The 21,034-nt window shown below is 39.6% G+C and overlaps 2 protein-coding genes across 3 annotated transcripts in view; one reads left to right on the top strand and one right to left on the bottom strand.

Annotated features, from left to right (window-relative positions):
- LOC123986890 (SPRY domain-containing protein 3-like) overlaps window positions 1-4,363 on the top strand; it is a 12,121-nt gene extending 7,758 nt beyond the window's left edge. The window contains exons 6-8 of the mRNA XM_046075307.1: window positions 1,279-1,392; window positions 1,478-1,599; window positions 1,702-4,363. Of these exons, the coding sequence (XP_045931263.1) occupies window positions 1,279-1,392; window positions 1,478-1,599; window positions 1,702-1,836 (371 nt within the window). The 3' untranslated portion in view covers window positions 1,837-4,363. The remainder of the gene's footprint in view (window positions 1-1,278; window positions 1,393-1,477; window positions 1,600-1,701) is intronic.
- Window positions 4,364-5,205: 842 nt separating this feature from the next.
- Window positions 5,206-20,427, bottom strand: LOC123956803 (LIM domain and actin-binding protein 1-like). Of its 2 annotated transcripts, XM_046029238.1 has the most exons (10): window positions 20,309-20,427; window positions 17,104-17,243; window positions 16,584-16,629; window positions 12,795-13,208; window positions 9,554-9,608; window positions 8,505-8,602; window positions 7,925-8,003; window positions 7,778-7,809; window positions 7,540-7,673; window positions 5,206-7,394 (listed from the first exon to the last, which is right to left on the bottom strand). In XM_046029238.1, the coding sequence occupies exons 2-10, from the start codon at window positions 17,220-17,222 to the stop codon at window positions 6,320-6,322; spliced, it is 2,052 nt and encodes a 683-aa protein (XP_045885194.1). In that variant the 5' UTR covers window positions 17,223-17,243; window positions 20,309-20,427; the 3' UTR covers window positions 5,206-6,319. The 2 variants fall into 2 exon arrangements, with proteins under 2 accessions (XP_045885194.1, XP_045885195.1); XM_046029239.1 differs by lacking the exons at window positions 16,584-16,629; window positions 17,104-17,243; window positions 20,309-20,427 and adding an exon at window positions 14,200-14,330.
- Between the last annotated feature and the right edge of the window lie 607 nt (window positions 20,428-21,034).

Raw genomic sequence — 21,034 nt, 5'->3', positions numbered from 1 at the left:
AAGAAAATCAAAACAAAGGTGTCTCTCTCTCTGTCTCTGGGTAACACATGCTTAACAGTTACTAGTTGCTCAATGGTTGCTTAAACTGGATAAAGGAGCAATTGTTTATGGTGCATTCCTTTTCTCTCCTGTTCCTTCGGGGAGAAAAAGTCTTAGGTTTTCTACACACCAGTCATTACCAACACCGTATCTCTTTAATTCTGTGGTATTCCTTCAGTCTTCTCATGCCTCCTCCTTCCATCACTTAGTTTCCTTAACTTCTGTGCCCATCATCACATCAGTGCTCTGCTTACAGTGGCTGAAATGGTTACTTAGACCGCCTAGAATTAGCCCACTGTTTTAAACCTACTTGTGTGTACATAATCTTGTTTCAACTTAGTTGTCACGTTTTTAGCTGTAAGTCTATTTCAATCTGTCTTCCTTGTAAATTGCTCTTGGAAGTACATCGAGAGCAACTTAAACCGGAATCAGATTCTGTGAATGTGTATGCAGACTTGGCCAATAATGCTGATTCTGAAATGGTGAATCACAAATCACTTTCTCTTTTGTTTCACAGGACTACCCCAAAAACAGACATCCAGGTTGGAGCAGAGGGTCCATAGCCTATCATGCAGGTGTGTTGTGGTTGGTGCTTGATGATCTGTATCAGTACCATTCATCATTATGGGCAGTACCAGTGTCTTCTGTTCAGTTGTATATTTTGTAGCGCACACATTCATTGTGTCACCAACAGTTACATTGTTAATGCCACCAAACTGTCACATGCATCTGGCAATGTTAGAAAGTACAGCTCTGTCAATATTTTATTATTATTGATAGCCATGTCAATAATAATCAAATATTTAAAGGGTTGTTATTGATGTCTGTGTTGCGTTCTTTGGCTTCCACTAGCCAGAACAGGGCAATGCTGAAAACTGTTTCCACTAAACTTACATGTATTATTTTTCCGAGTTAATATTTGATGCATGTACTTCCTCTTTGTCTGCGTGGGTTTCCTCTGGTTGCTCTGGTTTCCTCCAGCAGTCCAAGTCACGTAGGTCAGGTGAACTGGAAATGCTAAATTGCCTGTAGGACTGAGTGGGAACTAATTTGTCTGTCTGTACAGTGTGTGTCGGTTGAACAGGACCAGTGGTTCAGAAAATGAACGGGCAAATGTGACGTCACACTGCTCAACCAAACAAAAAGAGCAATGGCAGACGTTGTTTTGTGTTTTGAAAGTTGCATCTCTGTCTTGCATGTATGTGACGCAAAGCACTGATCCGCTGTTGTTCTTCGTAGATGATGGCAAGTTGTTCCAGGGCAGTGGGGTCGGGGATGCCTTTGGACCACGCTGCTTTGAAGGCGACATTATGGGCTGTGGGATCATGTTTCCACGCGACTACAGCCTTGATGGTGGAAGTGAACATCATTAAATTGTTTCCAAAAGCACTGTGCCTCATCATGTTCAGTCTCTAATTGTCTTTCTGGGTTCTTTCAGATGAAGTGGATGACTGGGACTTCGATGTGCCTCCCAAGGCCAGTGAGGTTCAGAATGACTTGTATGCAAGCAATGACGATGAGGAAGATGAGCGAGAAGATATGGAGGGGAGAAAGGTCACGGTGAGATGCTGTCAAAGTCCAAGAATATAAAACCAGGGACTCTTAAACCTTCAATGCATATTGTTGCATGATTTTCTTTGCTGTCGCCTTGTGTTTGAATAGGTGTTCTTCACCAGAAATGGAAAGGTGGTGGGCCGGAGGGAAGTGGCCTTACCTGTAGGAGGCTTGTACCCCACGATTGGCATGATGAGCACTGGGGAGAAGGTCAGAGTGGACCTGCACCCCCTCAGCGGCTGAGCAGAGTGGAGGAAATGAAAACCAAGTGGTGAAATCAGAGTAAGGATGAATGATGGAGCTCCGGTACATTTTGGAGATCCGAAAATACATAGTACCTCCAAGATGTTACTTGAAAAGTCACTGACCGTGGCTCCCTCATGCTGTAAGAATGATCAAACATTCTGGCAGAAAGTTTTTCAGTAAGAGTGATCAAAATAATGCAGGTTAATGTTACATGCGTGCCTCAGAGAAGTGCTTCATAATGAAAATGTTTTACAGGAAACTGTTAAACCATGGGTTTGTAAGGGTAAAGCACTATTTTTGACAATGCCATCACACAAAGTAAAGTTAATAAAATAACATGCCAAAAAAGGGTCTCACCAGAATAATGAATGTAAAAATCCAATTAGAGCCCAGCTAACAAGTGGACCCTCTTATCAGCAATAATAAATTTCAACAGCGCCACTCTCACAGCCTGCAGTCATATTGTCCTTGTTACCGGAGGTCTGCTGTTCTTCTCCCTGTTGGTGGTGCGTTACTGACACTCAGTGGTGAGAGTGATAGTCTAAATAATGCTCATAAAGTCTTCCAAAAAAAAAAGAAGAGTAGTGCACTGAATTAACCGTGAGTATAAGTAGCTGCTTTATGGCTGTGGTTCTGTACGAGTGTTTGTGCTTGTTCAGACATGGGAGTCATTATGGCATATTTTCTGGCAGCCGTGCAAACCGCATGAAGTAGGAATTATGGGATAATTAAATGTAATAACAATTTATTGAAATTAAATCCAAACCATCATTACGACCTATAACTGTTAAAATGGAGTAAGCAGTTTTAAAAGCAAAAAATCCAAATCATGTTTTTATATCATGACTAGCTGTAGTCGTTTTTTAAATCAGGTATAGTTTTAACCAAATTGTAGACGATGTACTGTCTTAATCACGCCAACAATTTAGGGATAAACATTTGTGACAGTAAAACCAAAATCATGTTAGAGGAAGAACCCCAAACATATTTAGACCAACAATTACCGAGGTGACTGTATGAGTGTTGACATATCAGCATATTGCTTTGAATGTGTTTTTCATACATTTGGTGTCAACGTGTACCTACACACGTTCTTCAATCATGAATCTTACAGTTTGCCTTACACACACACACACAGAAACCAAGAAGATTACTGATCTCTATATTTAAGTTAACAAAAGTAACTCGCAAACCAAACCCAGTTTAGCCTTCACAGAAGAAAATACACATTTTCATGATATGAGTCGTGATATTGATATTTTCTGCGAGGCATTTTGGATGAAATGGATACCAAATGTCTCAAAAAGGGAAACCTGTGAGGAGCAATTCTCTTGCGTCTTAAACTCTGTCAGGGCAAGAATAATTGAGGACTAAACATGGTATAGCTGTAAATATGTTGTTAGTGCAACATTTGAATATTTTGCTAAAGATCTGAATGTTGAAAGTGAAGCCATACTGTAACAGATATATATGCTGCTCTCAGGTATATTTGACAATCCAAATAAAATACCTTGTCTTTTCTATGGGTTTTTGTGATTTTGCTGTGAGTTGAAATCAACCAGTGATTTCCACAAACCTGTAACACATTTTTTATTATATTTTTTATTTTTTGGGTCACAAACTGGGTTATTGTTTTCCTAAGGAATCGATCTTTTTAAAAGTTAAGAAAACTTTGACTGTTTCCCCCGACTCTTTACAATGGTAAAGATGTAGTTCTTTTTACACACAACACCTACCATTTACCAAATAAAGGTGCTGCTTCTAGTATCAATTCAAACTACACTTATAACAGGCCTCTCTGCAGATGTCTGTGCTACATGTTGAGATATATTAATAAAAAAATATAAGAATAGGCTGTAATTTAGAAGGGTTTTCATTTTACCTGTATTTCTGTGTATTATTTTTTCCATTTTTTATTTGTTATAAACATAACTTCATTGACGTTGTTGAAGTTTTACAACCAGAGTGCTTTTAAAATGTTTGACCTGAGCAAAGTGCCTGTGTGAATTGGTCCAGTCTGGACCCTGATACACCTGGTAGTAGGACCCAGGTGTAGGTTTTTAGTTTATGCTGACTCTGAAGTTAGTGGAACCACATTCACACTGAAAACCTCCCTCCAAAGATGCCACATGTCTGTAAGTCACAGAAAGGATCTGAAAACACCTCATTGGATCCATGAAGTGGACTCCATATCCTGCCAGGATATTCATTTGAATAAGGAAGAATTGCATCCATGAGGTGTCTCCATGGTCAGCAAGAAAATGTAAAGACTCTGGTGTTCATGTGATGCTCATGTGCTGCTAATATCAGCCTGTACTGTAGACAGGGTGTACTCGTGTCATTTTTCACAATCATTGTCTAGTTTTGGTGATTCATCATCTTAGTTCACGAGAGCTAATAATGGTGTTCTGCCACACAGTGTTACTATTCAGCCCTACTTTGTCTTTTGTGTAATAAATCATGAATGAAGTTGAATCAGGCCAAAAATAATTTTAAAATATAAAGAATATTTATATTTACTGCACCAATGACTGCTTTCGCTCTTTTCTGTTGTGTGAAGTTTCATGATAACATTTATTGCTGTGTGTTGACTTAAAATGCAAATTAGATCATCTTTTTTTTTTAAGTTTTTTAAAATGAAAACCAATATTTCAATCCAGAAATTGTGTAGAATGAATATAGTTGTGTGTTGTAGTACCGGGGTAAAATTATGAAAAAAACAAATCTTATAGCAGGTGATGAATTGAAGAAGCTGTTCTGAGAAGTATATAAATTATGGCATAAATTAGGGCTTATTGAAGTTGGACATTTTGTGTCAATGTCTCGGGTGTACATGTACATTAATAATACATATGTAAATAAATTAAGTACTTACAAGAGTGGTGCTTATAACTCAAAAGTGAGAACTGCATAACATCGTGCTGACTATGTGAGCATCAATATTGTAAAATCTGAAAAGTCTATTTAACCAAATTCTGTAAAGGAGATATCAGTCATCCAGTTAAAAGTGACCTTGGCTTAACTGTTATCATGGCTGTCTCTTCTCAAATGGAAATGAATGCCCCTGCCAGCATGAAATGATGCTGGTATAAAGACATACATTAAGTAAGATAATAATCTGACTATAGCCTGCAAGTGAGGAAATTAATTTGAAACGATGATCTCCTGCGAAAAAGTGCACTCATCCGGAAGCTGGTAGTTCCATTTTTCCAGATGGACCATGACCCTGTTTTGTTTACCTCAGTGTGCATGATATTTAAAATGTTTGTTCTTTACCAAAGATAGAAAACAAAGGCACAGTAAGTCAAACAGCTAGTGTTTCAGTAAGATGTATCATGAAAAAGGCAGTGTCAGCTTTGTACGGACTCTGGATTTCATCATTGATATTTAATTATGATTCAACAACAGCCCAATGTGTCATTATACAAATTATTAGAAAATAATCTGCAGTGCAAACATATATTCTGTGGCACATTTTCACATACAAAGTGTTTACATACCAAATAAACTGAATCACATTTGAAAATGTTACACACAAATCCAGAAGGCCCAAAGAGATGATGTACTGTATACTGTGCTATTATTTTGAAAGGATAGCTATCAGCAGAAACCTTGATTCATTATATTTTTTCCTTTTATTGTGATAAGAACAGTTCAGGAAAAGATATGGGCCAGGTTGAAATAAATGCAATTGGACTCAGACAGAGCCATAGCAGAGAAGTTCTGACCCCCATCACATAATATATGAAGCCTCCTTTACACAGCTACACATATGCTTAAGATACTCACTTTGCAATTTCCCTTTCTGTATAGCTCTACGTGTATTTTTACCAAGCCAGGATAATGTTATTAAGGTTTACTGACTCATCTGTAATGATATGTAACGATCTTTAGTTACTTATGACTGCTCAGGTGGTGGGAGAAGGTAAAGGCTAAATAACAATCAAAGCAGTAAACTGCATATTGTCAATGAGAGGAGATAAAGCAGAGAGGCCGCTGGACACGTTGGAGCACCGACACTGATAATGTCTTCATCTGTACTTGAGTATGCTTTTTGGTATCTGCTTTATGTAGAAGAGTGACTGTCATTAAAAAGCACTTAAAGTGCCACATAAAAGTATAATGGTTTTTGGACACATCACCTGCAAATATACGCCACTGATATTGTCAAGGGAGGAGGTCCAGAGATGCAATGACTAATTTAATAGAGGCCCACCTTCCAGTGTAATCAGGAGTCATATAAAAATTGTAAAATATATTTTTACAGTAAATCATTAAAATGTAAAAAAAAAAAAAAAAAAATCATCATTTGTACTTTAACAATTAAAGGCAGTTTTTGCAATATATATGCACCAACACATACATATTACACATCACTTCTGTAACATTATAAAATCTAGCAAAGCTATATTTGTTATCTACCAATAAACTTAGAAAACAGAACTGTTGTATGGTGGATGGACGTGACAGTAAGATGTGCTTAATGGTCGGAGTCCTCCTCCTCATAGTAGCGGTTCCTCTTGATTATATCCTCTGCACTCAGCTCCTCTGCATCACTTCCTTCTTTGTCCTCTTCCCAGAAACCCACATCCTGGGAGGCGCGGTTCTGTTTTGGCTGTAAAGGTGAAGAGGGGGACTGCAAGATGTTGAGGGAGCCCTCTTCTACCGCCATCTCGTCTGCTGCAGCCTTTCCTTTCTGTGCTTGCCTGTCTCTGTCTTCCTGACGCTTGGGCGCAGTCTTCACATCCTCCTCTGATATGGTGTCACAGGTATTTGCCGCATCTTCACTTGGTATTTGAGGGATCGCCGGCTCTTTCTTTTCCTGCTGTTTCACCTGCTCAAGCTCTGGCTTGTTTTCCTTGGATGGTTCTTCAGATGAGTTTTGCTCCTCAAATGATGCCCTCCATTGCAGCAGGGATTTGAGAGGGCGACGAGGCTCCCTGGGTCCCGAACTGGTTGCCGGGGTGGGTTTAGCTGCGATTGTAAAAGGCCGAATGCGCTCCTTTAGAGAAGAACTCCTCCTCAGGCTCTTCAGTTCAGCACGATCTGAGCTCTGGAAGGATGGTGAAACATCTCCCTCTGGGGGCCACTTGGCTCTCCAGGGTCGGCCTGAAGCAGTTCCCTCCGTGACTGGACTAAGTGTTGCTGTTCCAGAGTGGCCCTCATCAGTCGGGGGAGGCCAGGCGATCCTCAGCCGGCGTTTCTCAGCTGGCTTCTCTGTAGACTGGAGCTTCTCACCTGAGCTGGCATGTGTCTGCACACGTGTCTCCATTAAGACTTTCAGGTCTGTAACCTTAACCTGTGGGGATGTTTCCCCATTTGGGGTTGGCTGGTTGTCTGAGATACTCTCAGCTCGACGGGTCACAGATGCTGGTCCCTCTTTTTCTTTTGTCTTCACCACTTCCTCACTTTCATCTCCATCAGCTCGAGGCTCCCAAAGCTCCTTGTGAGGCCGATGGCCAAAGCCCTCATCGTAGTTGCCTTTAGCTTTAAACAGCTGGTTGTAATGGGGCTTGCAGTAGACGTTACCGTGCAGAGAGGCAAAGCTTGCAAGACTAAAAATAGAGAGTAGAAAAGACAATATTCTGCAAATTTCCGTTTGTGGTTCAGTCAGCGATAGAGGAGATTTAAAGTACAGTTACTGCTTACATCAAAAGACACAAGGAAAATTTTACTAAATTCAGGAAATATGCGACAAACCTGAGCCTTGCGCTGCAGTGAACACAGCGGAAGCAACTCTTGTGGTAGACATGCTGAAGAGCTACCAGTCTCTCCAGCGGGTACACTGTCTTTAGACACACGATGCACGTCTCCTGCACCGGTGGGCAGAACTTCTAAACACACAATAGCCACATATATCCATAATGAACAAGGGTTGAAATTGGTTTTCTTTTGATAATTCATGCATGTCTCCTGCTTGTTGTGATGACTGACTCACCCTAGATGCTTTGAGTTGCTCGCTGCTCTCCCCTGAAACAGACACACTTAACATTAGTCCCGTCTGTTCGATGTCACACTTTAAATTACAGGTAATGCTGTATTAATAACATTAAGGTGGAAATGTGTCCTTGGAGTATGCGCCCACCATTACACTCAGGTGCAGGAATGTGTTCCTGATTTACTGGTGCAGATGCTTTTGGTGCAGGTACCTCTGGGGCCAGACCCTGGAAGAAACACAAAGGCAAAGAAAACTTAACTTTTGGCTTGTTAACAAATTTTATCAGAGCTCAGTTATCTTAAAAACCCAGTGCATGAGACTTTACTCAATTCAGACCATTTTTAATAAAAGGTCTAAAAGGTGTTAACTGTTATTTTTTATTGCGGTTGGGCAAACTCCAGTAATCTGGGAAATACTGTGACGATCAGTGAGTTTGTACATAATTAAATCCCCCTATATGATCACTTATCTATTTACTTATTGGACTTACTTCATTGCACTATTCATATAGAGCAGGTCTAGACGATACTCAATATTATTTACAGACAAAATAATAATCAACAACAATTAGAAGAATGTAATTGCAATGTTTTAATCTCTGTATTTTTAAAAAAAATGTTTCACTATAAAATTACATTCCACTGATTTTTTGAAAATATATATTTTTTTTTTTGGAGTCCTATGTTATCAACATGTTTTTAATTCAGCTCCTATTGCATGAACTCACAGAGCGAGTGGTGCTTTGTTTAGAAACGGCAGCCTGGAACTTGGCCATCTTCTCCCTCAGTGATGTCGACTCCAACACTCTGTCAGACACAGACAGGCCTAAAGCAGAACAGATTATCACACTTAAAGCATTGACTGTGGCAATTCTGCAGTAAACTCATGCATTTCATTAAAGAAACTAATGATTGGTCTTCAGTTATTATAAGAATAAGTATTAAACATGATCCACTTGTGGCACACACAACTGTGTTTCCTGAAACAACACTGCCCACCCACATATGTACATAGCCCTAAGGTTTAAAATAAGTGTGTTTTAAGGTTAAGATCAGACAAGTCGTTTTGGGATTAAAGGTTAGAGGTTAGGAGGTGACAATTAATTTAATTGCGTGTATTGTATCACTACAAAAGTCCTACGAGGCAAGTGAGAAAAAACAATTCCGGTGATCTGTTTTCTAACTAAATCTAAATCTAAATTGATATCTCTCCGGTGTTTAGGTCTTTTACCAGGATATATTTTTATTAAGCTCCTTTATTTCATCTGTGAAAACAGGTAAAAAAAAAAACTTTTGGGCAGGTGAAAACATGTTATTTTGGCTAGCTTTAATTTTTTCTTCCAGGTGAAGTGCCAATTTAAAAATACATTTCTAGCCAAAGGAAACACAGCAATGTTACATAACTTGTTAGCACACAATATACTGTATGTACATTGTGGTAAGAGTGTATAGACAAATTTAAACTCACCTGGAAAAAAACATGAATGCTGTCAGTCGTATTTAGCACGTGAGGTGCACTTCAGCATCTTGTGGCCAAAATGAGTATTACAACAACAAACACTTCGAGACAAAACAAAATGTTTTTCACCTGGAAAACCCTTTTTATTACCTGTTCTTAAGTTATTAACAGGAGAGAAAACAATTAAGATCAGACTTAAAAAATGAATCACTCTCAGTTACCTCACAGGGCTTCTGTACACCACCTACACTGATATGTACAAAACCTCAGTTAATTTTCCAAAGGGCTGTGTGTATTCGTGTGTGTATTTGTCTTTACCGCCATGTTGGTCCGCGTCCTCTGATGAAGTGCTGCGTAGTGTCGTCCTGCCACCCTGTAAGAGAAAAATGTTTGGTAGAGTCAGAGGTCCAGTTTACAGAACTAGTGCTATAAACTTTTTCTGTTCTGCCATATTAATCATTACATTTATTTATCTGCAACATTATCAATTTACTGCCTTCCTGTCCTTTAATCAAACATTACTATAAATCTATGAGGGGAGGAAGTAACAAAAATTTAAAAGAAAATTAATTTAATAATAAAAATAAATTTTCCCATTACTCAACACGCTGATAAACAGTACATTCATCAAATTCATTGCTCCAAGCAAATGTTGTCATATCCTGTCCATGGGGACATACGGGAGTGGGCATTGGTTTCATCTAAAGTGGCCTGGAAAAACGATAGATGCAGGGCCAGGGCGGGCGGGCGTCACAAAAACAGCCTCATATAAATCTTACATTCTAATTAAAGACATTTTTTTGTGAACATGCTCTAGCAATGAATTTATACACGAGAAATGACAATTGAGAAAAATCTTTAAATATCATTTTAAAGACCACCATACTGCCCAGTAAATTGGACCTACATATAAAATGTAATTTTACTGTACTAGTATTTACGTTTATGACGTAAGTTTCCAGCAATGTACAGAACATATTTTTACAGAAACAACATGTTGTAAAAGTAAAGGTCAGTTTGTGTGTGATTCATGCTATTGGCCACTATTTTAGCCTCTGTCAATTATTGTAAAGGGTGAGAGAAAGTCGGAAATTCGAATGACTTGTGAGTATCCAGGTTAACGTACAAGTTTCACAGCCTGTATGTGAGGCATGAGGCACTGCCTGTCCTATTTCCCCGTGTGTGCATCACACATGGATATCACAAGTCATCAGGACTGGTGTAAAAGCATCCCACACACGTCAGCACTGTGTTGAGGAACATGACCAGAACATGAGTCCTCGGTGTAAAACAGAAGGTATGAAATGATTCTGTTCTCATAAAATTCATAAAATCTCATAAAAGAATTTTAATATTGCTAAACCCCCAAATTTCCAAAATGAATCAGCGTTTCATGTATTGTCCAGAATTCTTCAGATGTGCAGCTTTAAAATTAAGCCTTCAGGGACACACTAACATTCTGCCTCCATGTTCTACCTTTACTCATCACATGAAGGCCTTTGACGCCGTTTCATAAGGTCTCCTTCCAAACAATAAATCACAGGCTCTATCTCAGCAACACTGCACTTGAGACAGAGAAATGCCAGGTAACTACAGCCACCAACATGCCTTTGACCTGCAGTCCAGAGAACTAAAACTGTTCCACTGCACTTTACTAAAAGAATGAGCTTTGCGCGTGAGTGTGAGTGTGAGTGTGTGTGTGTGTGTGTGTGTGTGTGTGTGTGCCCTAACATCTTACCAAGACAGTTTCTGTCAGCAGTTATCCTACACACAATGAGTGGAAAACAGTTTTGGACCAATTAAAATAGCCTACTGGGATTGTGGAGTCCTGTTGTGCTGCTATCTTCCTCAGCCACGTAAACCCAAACACCAACTGGATTATAAAACATTCAACACTTCATTTAGTCAGGGCCAAGGGTGCATTATCTGCAGCACTTGTATTCCCTGAAGAATATGATGTGAAAGTAAAATAGTATGAAACATATGCTCATTCTCTATTTAAGTATGGTCTCTGAGACATTCGCTCATGTCCATGTTTCTGAAATTTAGTGAGGCCCCACAAAGAACTGTGATTTCCACAACAATGACATTAAAAAAAACAACAATTGGAGAACTAAAACCTCAAACTGAAGCCCAGGACTGTTCTCCAGAATACACATTGTGGCTAATGGCAAGCAAGATAAAGACAGTTGCTTCTTGGAGGTGATTCTCTGAAGAATGAAACAGCCCCTAGGTCAGGAATGTCTCTGCATTCCTCAGCTATGGAAGGTGAAGAGTGGAGGGCTTGTTGTTTTGGGCTCAGAAGGAGAGACACACCCGGAGAGAGTGGAAGGGAAGAAGAGAGAGGGTGGGGAGAAAATCCAGGTGGATCAAGACTACATGGGAAACTGAGAATGAAAAGACATGAAAATCTTAGACACATAACTACCCTAGCACTGAGTATTTCTGCACAGACAGCAGGGTCAAAGAAAGGAGCTTGGCTTTAACTGTTCAGTAGTATTGCTGGATGGAAAAGCTATCATTATGGTCAGTCACAGGTGACTTTTTATCTTTTTCCAGTGTAAACTAATCACACAGTCAGATTCACAATAGAAATAATAATGCTTTAGTTTAGTATCAGTCGTTTTTGATTTGATGGACAAAATGGACAATTAGACAAACCTTGTATGGCGATGCAACAAGCCTTGCAAGTGGTTAAGAGTTCCTTTAAAGATGTAAATTAATTGTGGTCGCAAAACGCAGCTTCAGGCTATGCAACATAAAACTCGCCACATGTGAAAAACAATCTGCTTTTTTTCTCTAGAGGAATGTTTTACAGGGCAGACCAACATCAGTACTGTTACATGGTTAGTGCCTAAGAAACATGGCCAATTTATGCACAGCTGTCACAGCTGTCAATGAAGAAAATACCTTATTCATGAGTCATTCATGAAACAAATATGATCTCGATCAGTGTTGAATGTATGCATAAACTGAGAATTCTTGTGCCAGGTTTGCAGGTTCTTAAGTTAGGGTAAGCGATTCTAATCCAATACGCATCACTTTTTGTCAGATTCAGCAAATATCTCCTCACGGTTCACTAGCTGGAAAAAAAATCTGGTGCTTGTAAATAGCATTGGCTCTGTACATGGACCGACACGATTTCAGCCACTCCAGTCATGATTTGTGTGCCATGTAATGTTAAATTACTTGCCCACGGACATTCAGCTTACTTTCAGTTCACTTTACAGTTTGCAAAGGCATTCTGTTGTGGTGTTAGCTATAGCAGCGGGAGAGTTGTGAGTATCGCTGTCTGGAGCTGGTTTGCTGGCTCTGCGACTGTCTCATCCTCTCTGCATGTTAGCTTCATGTTAGCTTTGCAGCAGCAACTGTAGTGAGATTGCCAACCCATAACTTAGCTAACATTACTTGCTGTGTTGTTGTTCGCTCAATTTAATTGTATTTTATGTATGCAGAATTGTATACCCACCTTTAAATAATGTAATTATTAATGTATTGAGGGGTTTTCAGTGCTTGCTGAAGTGTTCATCTGTGTTTCAAATATCAAGTCTATAATTACCTTGGTGTCCTCTCCCTTCTCAAACTTCATCTTCAGGTTGTTCAGTGGCACTCGGGGTTTTTCATAAGAGGCACAGGGGCTGGTTGGAACTTGCTCATGTGTCTGCACATCCCTGTCCATCCCTCTGTGTTCGTCACCTTTGGGTGCTTCTGGAGCTGCTGAGGGCTTCTGGACACGACTGGCTGCAAGTTGACCTACCTGAGCAGTCTGTAGGCCGGGGCTCTTTAATGGTGGACAGTGCTCAGTGACAGAAGCAGCCCTGGACAGAGCCGGAGGCTTGCAGTGAGAGCTGGACTGGCTAGGCGGTGGGACAGAAGAAGGCTTGTCCTGACCAACGCTCCCTACCTGCTCCCAGCGCTTCTTCAGAGCACTCAGGTTGGCTGACCGCAGGGAGGGTGCCGCACTCTCAGATGCCTGTGGGGAAGAGATTAAAAGCAGTTAAATTGTGAGCATGCCAAACTGAAAAAACAATATAAAGTTTGTAAACTGTACTAGCTATATTATAAAAGTATTTCCATTTAGCAACAAAGCCTATACAATACTAAATATACAGCTTAAACCCCAATCCAGCAATGATAGAATAAAAGGAAATGCCGGGATCTGAACTTGGCTTGACCGACAGATGAGGTGAACAGCTGTTCAAAGTTGGTCCAGGAAATAGATGTTTTGCTGCGGCTGCTAAAGGCAACGATTGGCCCAAGATGAACATAGTAGGGTTGAGCATGCAGGCAGGTTTTTTCAGCTGCATTCCTTTCCACACGACAACTTTACCTTTCCCAAAAAACACTGAGGAGGGCTCTGTTCACCACTTAGCCATTCATGTCAACAAAACATGTTGAGCAGCAAACAGAATAACTGAACAACAGGCGGCTCACTACAGCTGTGTGACGCGGGACTTCCTTAATCATAAAAGAGGAACGACAAGTTGAACAAAGAGGATGTGGACATGTCAAAAAAAAAATCATAAGTAAACTAATCAAACTAAGCAAACAAATCTTGGAAAACAATGTGAGCTTTTATAAGCAAAGCTTCTCAGATGATGTCAGGTCAATTCCTCAAAAAACAAATTGATAAATTTTATTTTAAAACTTTAGAGATGATTATGGGTGACAAACTAACAAAAACACAAAATTAGTCCCCAAAAGACATAGCTGCCTTAGCGTATTAGTACATCATATGAATCTGGTACATCTACAAATAAGTTCAATGAACATGCACAGAGACACAAAGACAAAAAAAAAAGGAAAGAGGAAAGAAATAAGAACATAAGAATAAAAGGATTGAACAAAAGGGACAAAAATCACACAATTACTGTCTTTGTGAGGCAAGTCCGGGGTGAACAGAATGAGCTGGACAGTGACAAGATTGTTCCTGCTTTTTAAGCCAAAAGAAATAAAAAAGAAACCTCTTTGAATGCGTTGGAGTGGCTAAACGAGGTGTAAGCACAACCAGACAGCAAGGAAAATGAGGGTCCTTTGGTTGGTCCTTCTCTACAGGTCAGTGTGCTGAGAGACAGTGAGAGGCAGAGCTCTCCCAGATGTTAACAGCTAGGCAAAATCTGCTAGTAACAGCTAGCCCAACCCCTTTAACACCAGGAAAGTGAATGGAGAGAGAGAGAGAGAGAGAGAGAGAGAGAAAACCCAGGAAACCAACCAGAGCAGGAAATGATACATTCAGGGAAAAGTTAACTCTTTGCTCATTGTGACGGGTTAAATTTTTCCACTCACAAATGACATCTGAACATAACAGTACTAAAAATTGGTAGCACTTATCTTCATAGAATGAATTAAGTATTTTAGATAAGGCAAAGAAATGACACAAAATATGGAATACAAGACAATATGGTGCTATTAAAAAAATCGTCACGTGAAATCAGGAATGAGTCGCAGATGAATTTTATACAGATCTTTAAACACTACTCACAACTCAGATACTCTGAGAGGTTGCTCCACAAAAGAAACACGCTGTAATGACAGACGTTCAGTCAGATCTGGACTTGAGTCCAGTCCTGAAGTGCAGCGTCAGAAGAGACACTCCACACAACATCAAGCAAAACATTTGCCATTGATTGGAGAACTTCAAAAATATTTGCCAAAAATGTTACGTATAAATGGACCGACATTGGGTGTCTCTTTGTTCAACACAATTTAAAACTAATTGAACTGTATGCAGAAAGACTCGATTGACGGATGTGTTAAAGAAGAAACGTTATACACACTGTGAATGGTTCACTACAAATCACTCATGCATAAGGATGCTTTGACTTTCCCAACATATTCCTTACTGAGGACTCCAAACTAACCAGATTCTGGACAGACAGACCACTGTACCGAACCCATCTTGTGGTTTTTGATCAGTGGTTGAATATGCAGCGATAGCTGACTGGAAGACTGACCACAGTTATTGGTTCCACTCTCCAAGTCCAACAAGCCCGGAGACCAGCTGATACCATGAGGGCAAATTTTGAGACCATCAAGCCTGTTTGCAGATTTCAACATTGGAGGAGCATGCACCATGAAAGAAAATATCTCCCCAATTTGCTGCCAGCTCACAAAACGTCTATGGTGTTAACTGGTCCTAACACTAATTTACTACAAAAAATTAAAATAGGAGTGAACGATGTGGACAGAACAGATTTCTCTGATACTTATCACAATTATTTTCCATTTATCAGCAAATCTTACGGACAAAATAATCACAGATGCCCTTTGCAAGTTAGCAGAGCCCAAAGTGATGTCCCAAAACTCAAAATAATAATCAGCTTTCAATTACATCAAATGCAGAAAATCTTCACATTTGAGAAGCTGTAACCAAAAATGTTTTGATATTTTTAAGACTTTTCTGTCATTTATCTAATGGACTAATTATTTCATTGTTGTGTTAGAAAAGTCCCCCCTTCCCCCAACTCCGCCTCACACACACACAGGCAGACAAACAGACAAGACAGATGGTTATTTATGCCGCTCATTCAAACTTGCCTCTGACACATCAGGACACTAGTGTTATCCTCAAATACCTTAACTAGACTTCTGTATCCCTGTCATAGTGACATCAGCTCATATCCACACATACTAGTGGTTTCTGAAAATGATTACAAACTATGATGGATCACACTAAAAAGTAAATTAAACTTGTGGACAAAAATTTACCAGCCAGATTAAACAAAGACCACAGAAGCTAACAAGCTTTTAAAGCAGCTGGCTCTCTCACACACATACAACAATCACTACATCTACAGCAACATTACCTTATATTTCCTCATGGTATTAGCTGATCAGTTTATGCTTTGTTTATCAGTCTTTCACACTGACAAAGCAGCTAACCTACAGTTGGAGCCACAGAGAGCATTGCAAGGGGATTACTCTGTAGTAGGATTATGGGTTTGATAGCCTGCCCATCGCAACAAGTGGCCAATGAGAAGTCAGTTAAGACAAGCCATTTGGCCCAGACAGTGTGTGTTGGCATGGTGAGTGTGTGTGTGTGTGTGTACTCCTCATCTCAACACGCCATAATTAGTTTAGCACCAGCTACAGCAGCAGCTACAGAGTAAATGAAGCAAGACATGCAGCAAAGACACACACCTCATTTAATCATGTAGTTTGCTAGGAAAGGGGCTTGTCAATATGCTGTAAACAAGATGTATCATAGATTTAAGATTGTGAATAACAATTTATTATCTAGTGAAGTGTTTCTGTGTATCAGATTCAGTAACAGCTGTACACTACTCTTTCATAAACCCCAAGAAACGTCTCCAGCATCCTGTATGGGAAGCTTTACAGAAATACTTACTCCTTTTTTCTTCTCTGCACTTGACTCCTCTGCAGCTCTCTGATACCTGAGAGAGACAGACACAACACTGACCTCTGGTGACCAAGAATCTTGCAAGGTGTTTTTTGATTTTAGTGAGATTTTATTCTACCTTTCAGCTTATTTAAATATCACTGCGATATTACATTTTTAGGGTAAAAAAGTTTTTAGATGAACTGAGTATTTTTATGTATTGTAAACAAACTCTCTGTAATACAAAATAATAAAACATAATTTTAAGGTGTTTATTTGCGGTAATTTTCAGTACATCAGTGTACCTCAGTATATCCCTAAGAAGAACTCATAAATTTTGTATTTTCAACATAACATTGATAAAACACTGATGGAAGAGCAAATGTCATTAAGAGCAAGAGGTTGTCATGTGGGCCATCCACGACAGCATTATCTAGAAATGTATTTAGCATTCATTTTTTGTATTACAGATACGTGTAAATAAGTGTAAATTAACAGCAAACATTACTGAAAACCAGGTGTTACTCACTTGGAGAAGCGCTCAGCAATGGCATTGTTTCTCCCTCGGCCACTCAGTGACAGCTCCTTCGCAGTGACTCGCACAGACTGTGTCACCCAGGACCGTCGATTGAAGGGACCACTTTCCATCTCTGGCAGCTATCTGAATACCTGAAATACAAATGCAATTACCATTAGCCAAGTTCAGTGTTAGACTTATTAAAACTTCGCTTCTAAATCATTTCCCAAACAAGCCTGTTTTAAATGAATAAACAAGGAAAAACTACTGCTGTGTGAGATCACTGATTTGCCATATGCTCTCCATCAGTTTACCTCTTGTCGCACCCCCGCTACGTGACATACATATCAGAGTGCCTGCACATACTTTAAAAGTGCTCATACAGGTAGGCATGCAAATAAACAAGTTAACACGTTCAGACTTGCACTCTATCTCTTGCACTTGATTGCCAGACAGAAATGCAAACTACAAGTGGCTAGCCTGAGAGTGCAAACATCATCATCATCATCATCATGATGAGAGGGTATCTCGACATGGGCAACATTCACAGAGGATCAGAGAAAAGCACCTTCAAAAACCACACTAGGTAACACACACACAATACTTCTTTAACTTCACTCGAACAAACCCACACTTAAGTATGTGTTGCAGATGGATGACGAGCCTCTTATACAAATTCTGTGTCTGCCAATTTCCTAATGTCAGGCCATGGATCCCTCTTATAGTGCTCAGACGCTCAGTATGTTATAACCATGTGTTTAAATCACCACTGTGCACAGCTGACAGACTCAATAATCATTTATCTTACAGTTGGAGCCTTTTCACTAAGGTGCAGCTATTACGTCACCACTCAGATGCAAAGCGATACCAGTGACAAGCAGTTGGAGGACTTTGAACTAAAGTGAATTTCAACATAGCCCTGATTTTAAACACTCTGCACTTCTGTCTATATTATCGACAGAATCCCCAATTTAGATGACTACAACATGTATTACCACAACATTTCATATATTACACACTAAAGGGGGAAATGTGTAAAATGTGGCCAGAATTATAGTTTAAAACATTCAAAAATGAACCAACATTATTAACAGAACGTGAAGTAGTAACAGCTCTGACGCCATGTTTTATACACAAGCACAGCACTCTTGCTCGACTAAAAGCAAATTGTTGTCTTGTAAACTTGAGACAGAGGGGGGAGGAGGTGAAATGATGCCCCCAATTTGTTTGGAGCATGTGGCCAGGAATTACACATTGATCCTTTCACAATATGTAATTGTATATAATTATATGTAATTACTTTCATTTATTGTCAGGCTATTGTTTGTGTTTCTAAATAGGCAGAGGCAAAGATCAACAAAAAGCCAAGTTAGACACAACACAATGATATGAATGATACTTGTGTGTCGTGCTGTGTACAGTTACTACTGAAGGGGTACCTGGGTTAAGCACACAATATTGTAACTTGGTGGCCATGACGAAAAGATGCTCCACATTAGTTAACTTAGTCCTTTTGCAGGATATCGGGGGGCTGGAGCTTATTCCAGCATGCACTGGATGAAAAGGTAAAGACACACCCTTGACAGACTGACAGACTCAGGTGGACCGGGCTTAGAGTTGCCAATCCACCTCTTTTGCATATCCTTAAACGGCTGAAGAAAGCAAGAGCAACTCAAGGATACAGGGAGAACATATGAACTCGACTAGGATTGAGAATCAAACTCAAGTTTTTCTCACTGTAAGTGCACAAATGAGAATAGCAGATCTAAACAGAGGTGTCATCTGAAAATCAATACACAGCAGGAAATGTTGCTCATTTAAATAAAGAACAGGGTGGGGTCATAGCGTGCTCTTCCTGTATGTGGAAACAATTCTGATGATTTACATTCTGACCTTCTTCCGTGTTACCTGGTTTGCAGGCCTGAGAATAAAGAAATTAATATGGCCATTTAACTCTGCAGAACATCCTCACAGATGAGGTCACTATTCAAATCCAAATTAAACTGTACAAACCACTATTTGTAAGTAACACATTTCTGTTCCTATAAATCACGTGCAACTACAAAACATAATCATAGATTTGCATTTACCCGTAATTGATTTCATTGACCTTTGTTAATGGAATTTTTTATTCTTCTTATAGGGAAATAAAAACAATAGATACAGAAAGGAAACTACGAGTATTCTACAGGTGACTATCACATAATTTTTTTTTGCATGACAAACTGTAAATGTAATCTTTTATAAATTGCCACACTGGCATGATAGGCTATTACATATGTTATGTGTTACTTCTCTGAACTCAAGCTTTGGGAGAAAGAACATTGACTTAAATCATTATGAATCAGAAGTGTCAAAGGCAATGTGATGCAAAGCTTTTAGAGAGGTGGTCCTGTTTCAGCAGGGGGTGAGATGCACTGCAAGTGGAGCCTTGGAACCATTGTGGGGTATCTGATATATGAGATTTTTAAATCTGATAATCTGATCACCAGCATTTAGCTTCATCTCCATCACATGTTATCAGGCCAAGGTGGATACTGACCTTTAACCCTCACTTCAAGCCACATTCTCCTTAACAACAAGTAACCACAACACAGTCAGATACAGTATGACTCATGATAAGGAGGAGCTCGCATTGTTTAACACATGACTGACCCAAGACGCAATTATTATTAAAAAACACTGCACAAAAGATGTTGTTTATATGGAAATAACTGAGTTTGAACTGAAGAATCTGCACTGAGGCAATGTAAAAAAAAACAGACATGATTTGTGTTGAAGATTAACAGCCCTGATCAGAGACCAACATGTTATCTGAAGAACTTTAATTTCATGTGTATAACACAATGAGATAGAGAACGTGACATTTGTAAAAAGCCAGACTCCAGCTACGTAGAGGAGGCCTAAATATAGCCTACTTAATACTGTAATATCATTTCGTTAAATGTAAGTTGTATTTAGACTAAGGAGTAGGGTGTATAAAGTGGCAACCTAACCCTACGCAGACTCAGCAGCTGGACTGGTTTGCCATCGATTATCTCGAAAGACAACGAATTCTTTGAGGGCAAGACCGAGTAGTTACATGCATGCGCACGTGCGTTATTACAAAAATCTACGCCCAAATCTAAACACTCACAAGCTTATAAGGATATTTTTGCAATACTTCAAGTTAAATTTATCCATGTTTTCACATCCTTGCTTTTAAGTTTTGTCTTACCTGTCGAACTTCCGTCGAGTCACTCTTTTTAGTGAAACTTTGAGACACCTGACACTTGCTGCTGCCGCTGCGTCACCGCCCGGTGTGGACAGACAGAGGCGGAGTGAACAGAAAGGTGTCGTGGGAGTGGAAGAGCTGGGTCACGTGATTTTATACACCAATGACCTTAGGTATTGCATTACCCCTACCTGGTACGTTTATGTCTGTGAGGGTGCGCGGGGTGGTGCGCGAGGTGCCCTAGCATATACTACCGACCAAAAAAATTCCCGAGAACAAGCGATACTCGCCCTGCAAGTGAGAAAGCAAGCAGACATCCTGATCAACTCAGGTTTCTGACAGTCCAGTGACAGAGCAGTAACTGATTCCCCTGAGACTGACAATGCAGTGATGCCAGAGTTTGGTTGATCACTGCTCTTATTAGGTTAGGTTAAATTAAAAGATTATTTTAAGTGCTTGATTAAACTGTAAAATACTTACAGTAATATTAATAACAATAATCATAAGAAAATGTAGCCTATTTATGTAACATTTTTCATACACAAAATGCTACTCAAACTGCAAACAAAATGACAAGAAAGAAATGAGCAGACATCCAATGAATACATTTTAAAATAGAGTTGTGATTCAGGGGTTTTCAGGGATTCTCTAAATGGGCGACAATATCAGTGTCATATAGGCTATACAATACAACTTTACAATAGGCTACAGTTTAGCTAAGTGTCTGCA

Source organism: Micropterus dolomieu, linkage group LG18, assembly GCF_021292245.1.
Source record: "Micropterus dolomieu isolate WLL.071019.BEF.003 ecotype Adirondacks linkage group LG18, ASM2129224v1, whole genome shotgun sequence".
Lineage (NCBI taxonomy): Eukaryota > Metazoa > Chordata > Actinopteri > Centrarchiformes > Centrarchidae > Micropterus > Micropterus dolomieu.
The sequence above is the reverse complement of the archived record's forward strand: the minus strand, read 5'-3'. Positions and strand labels throughout refer to the sequence as shown.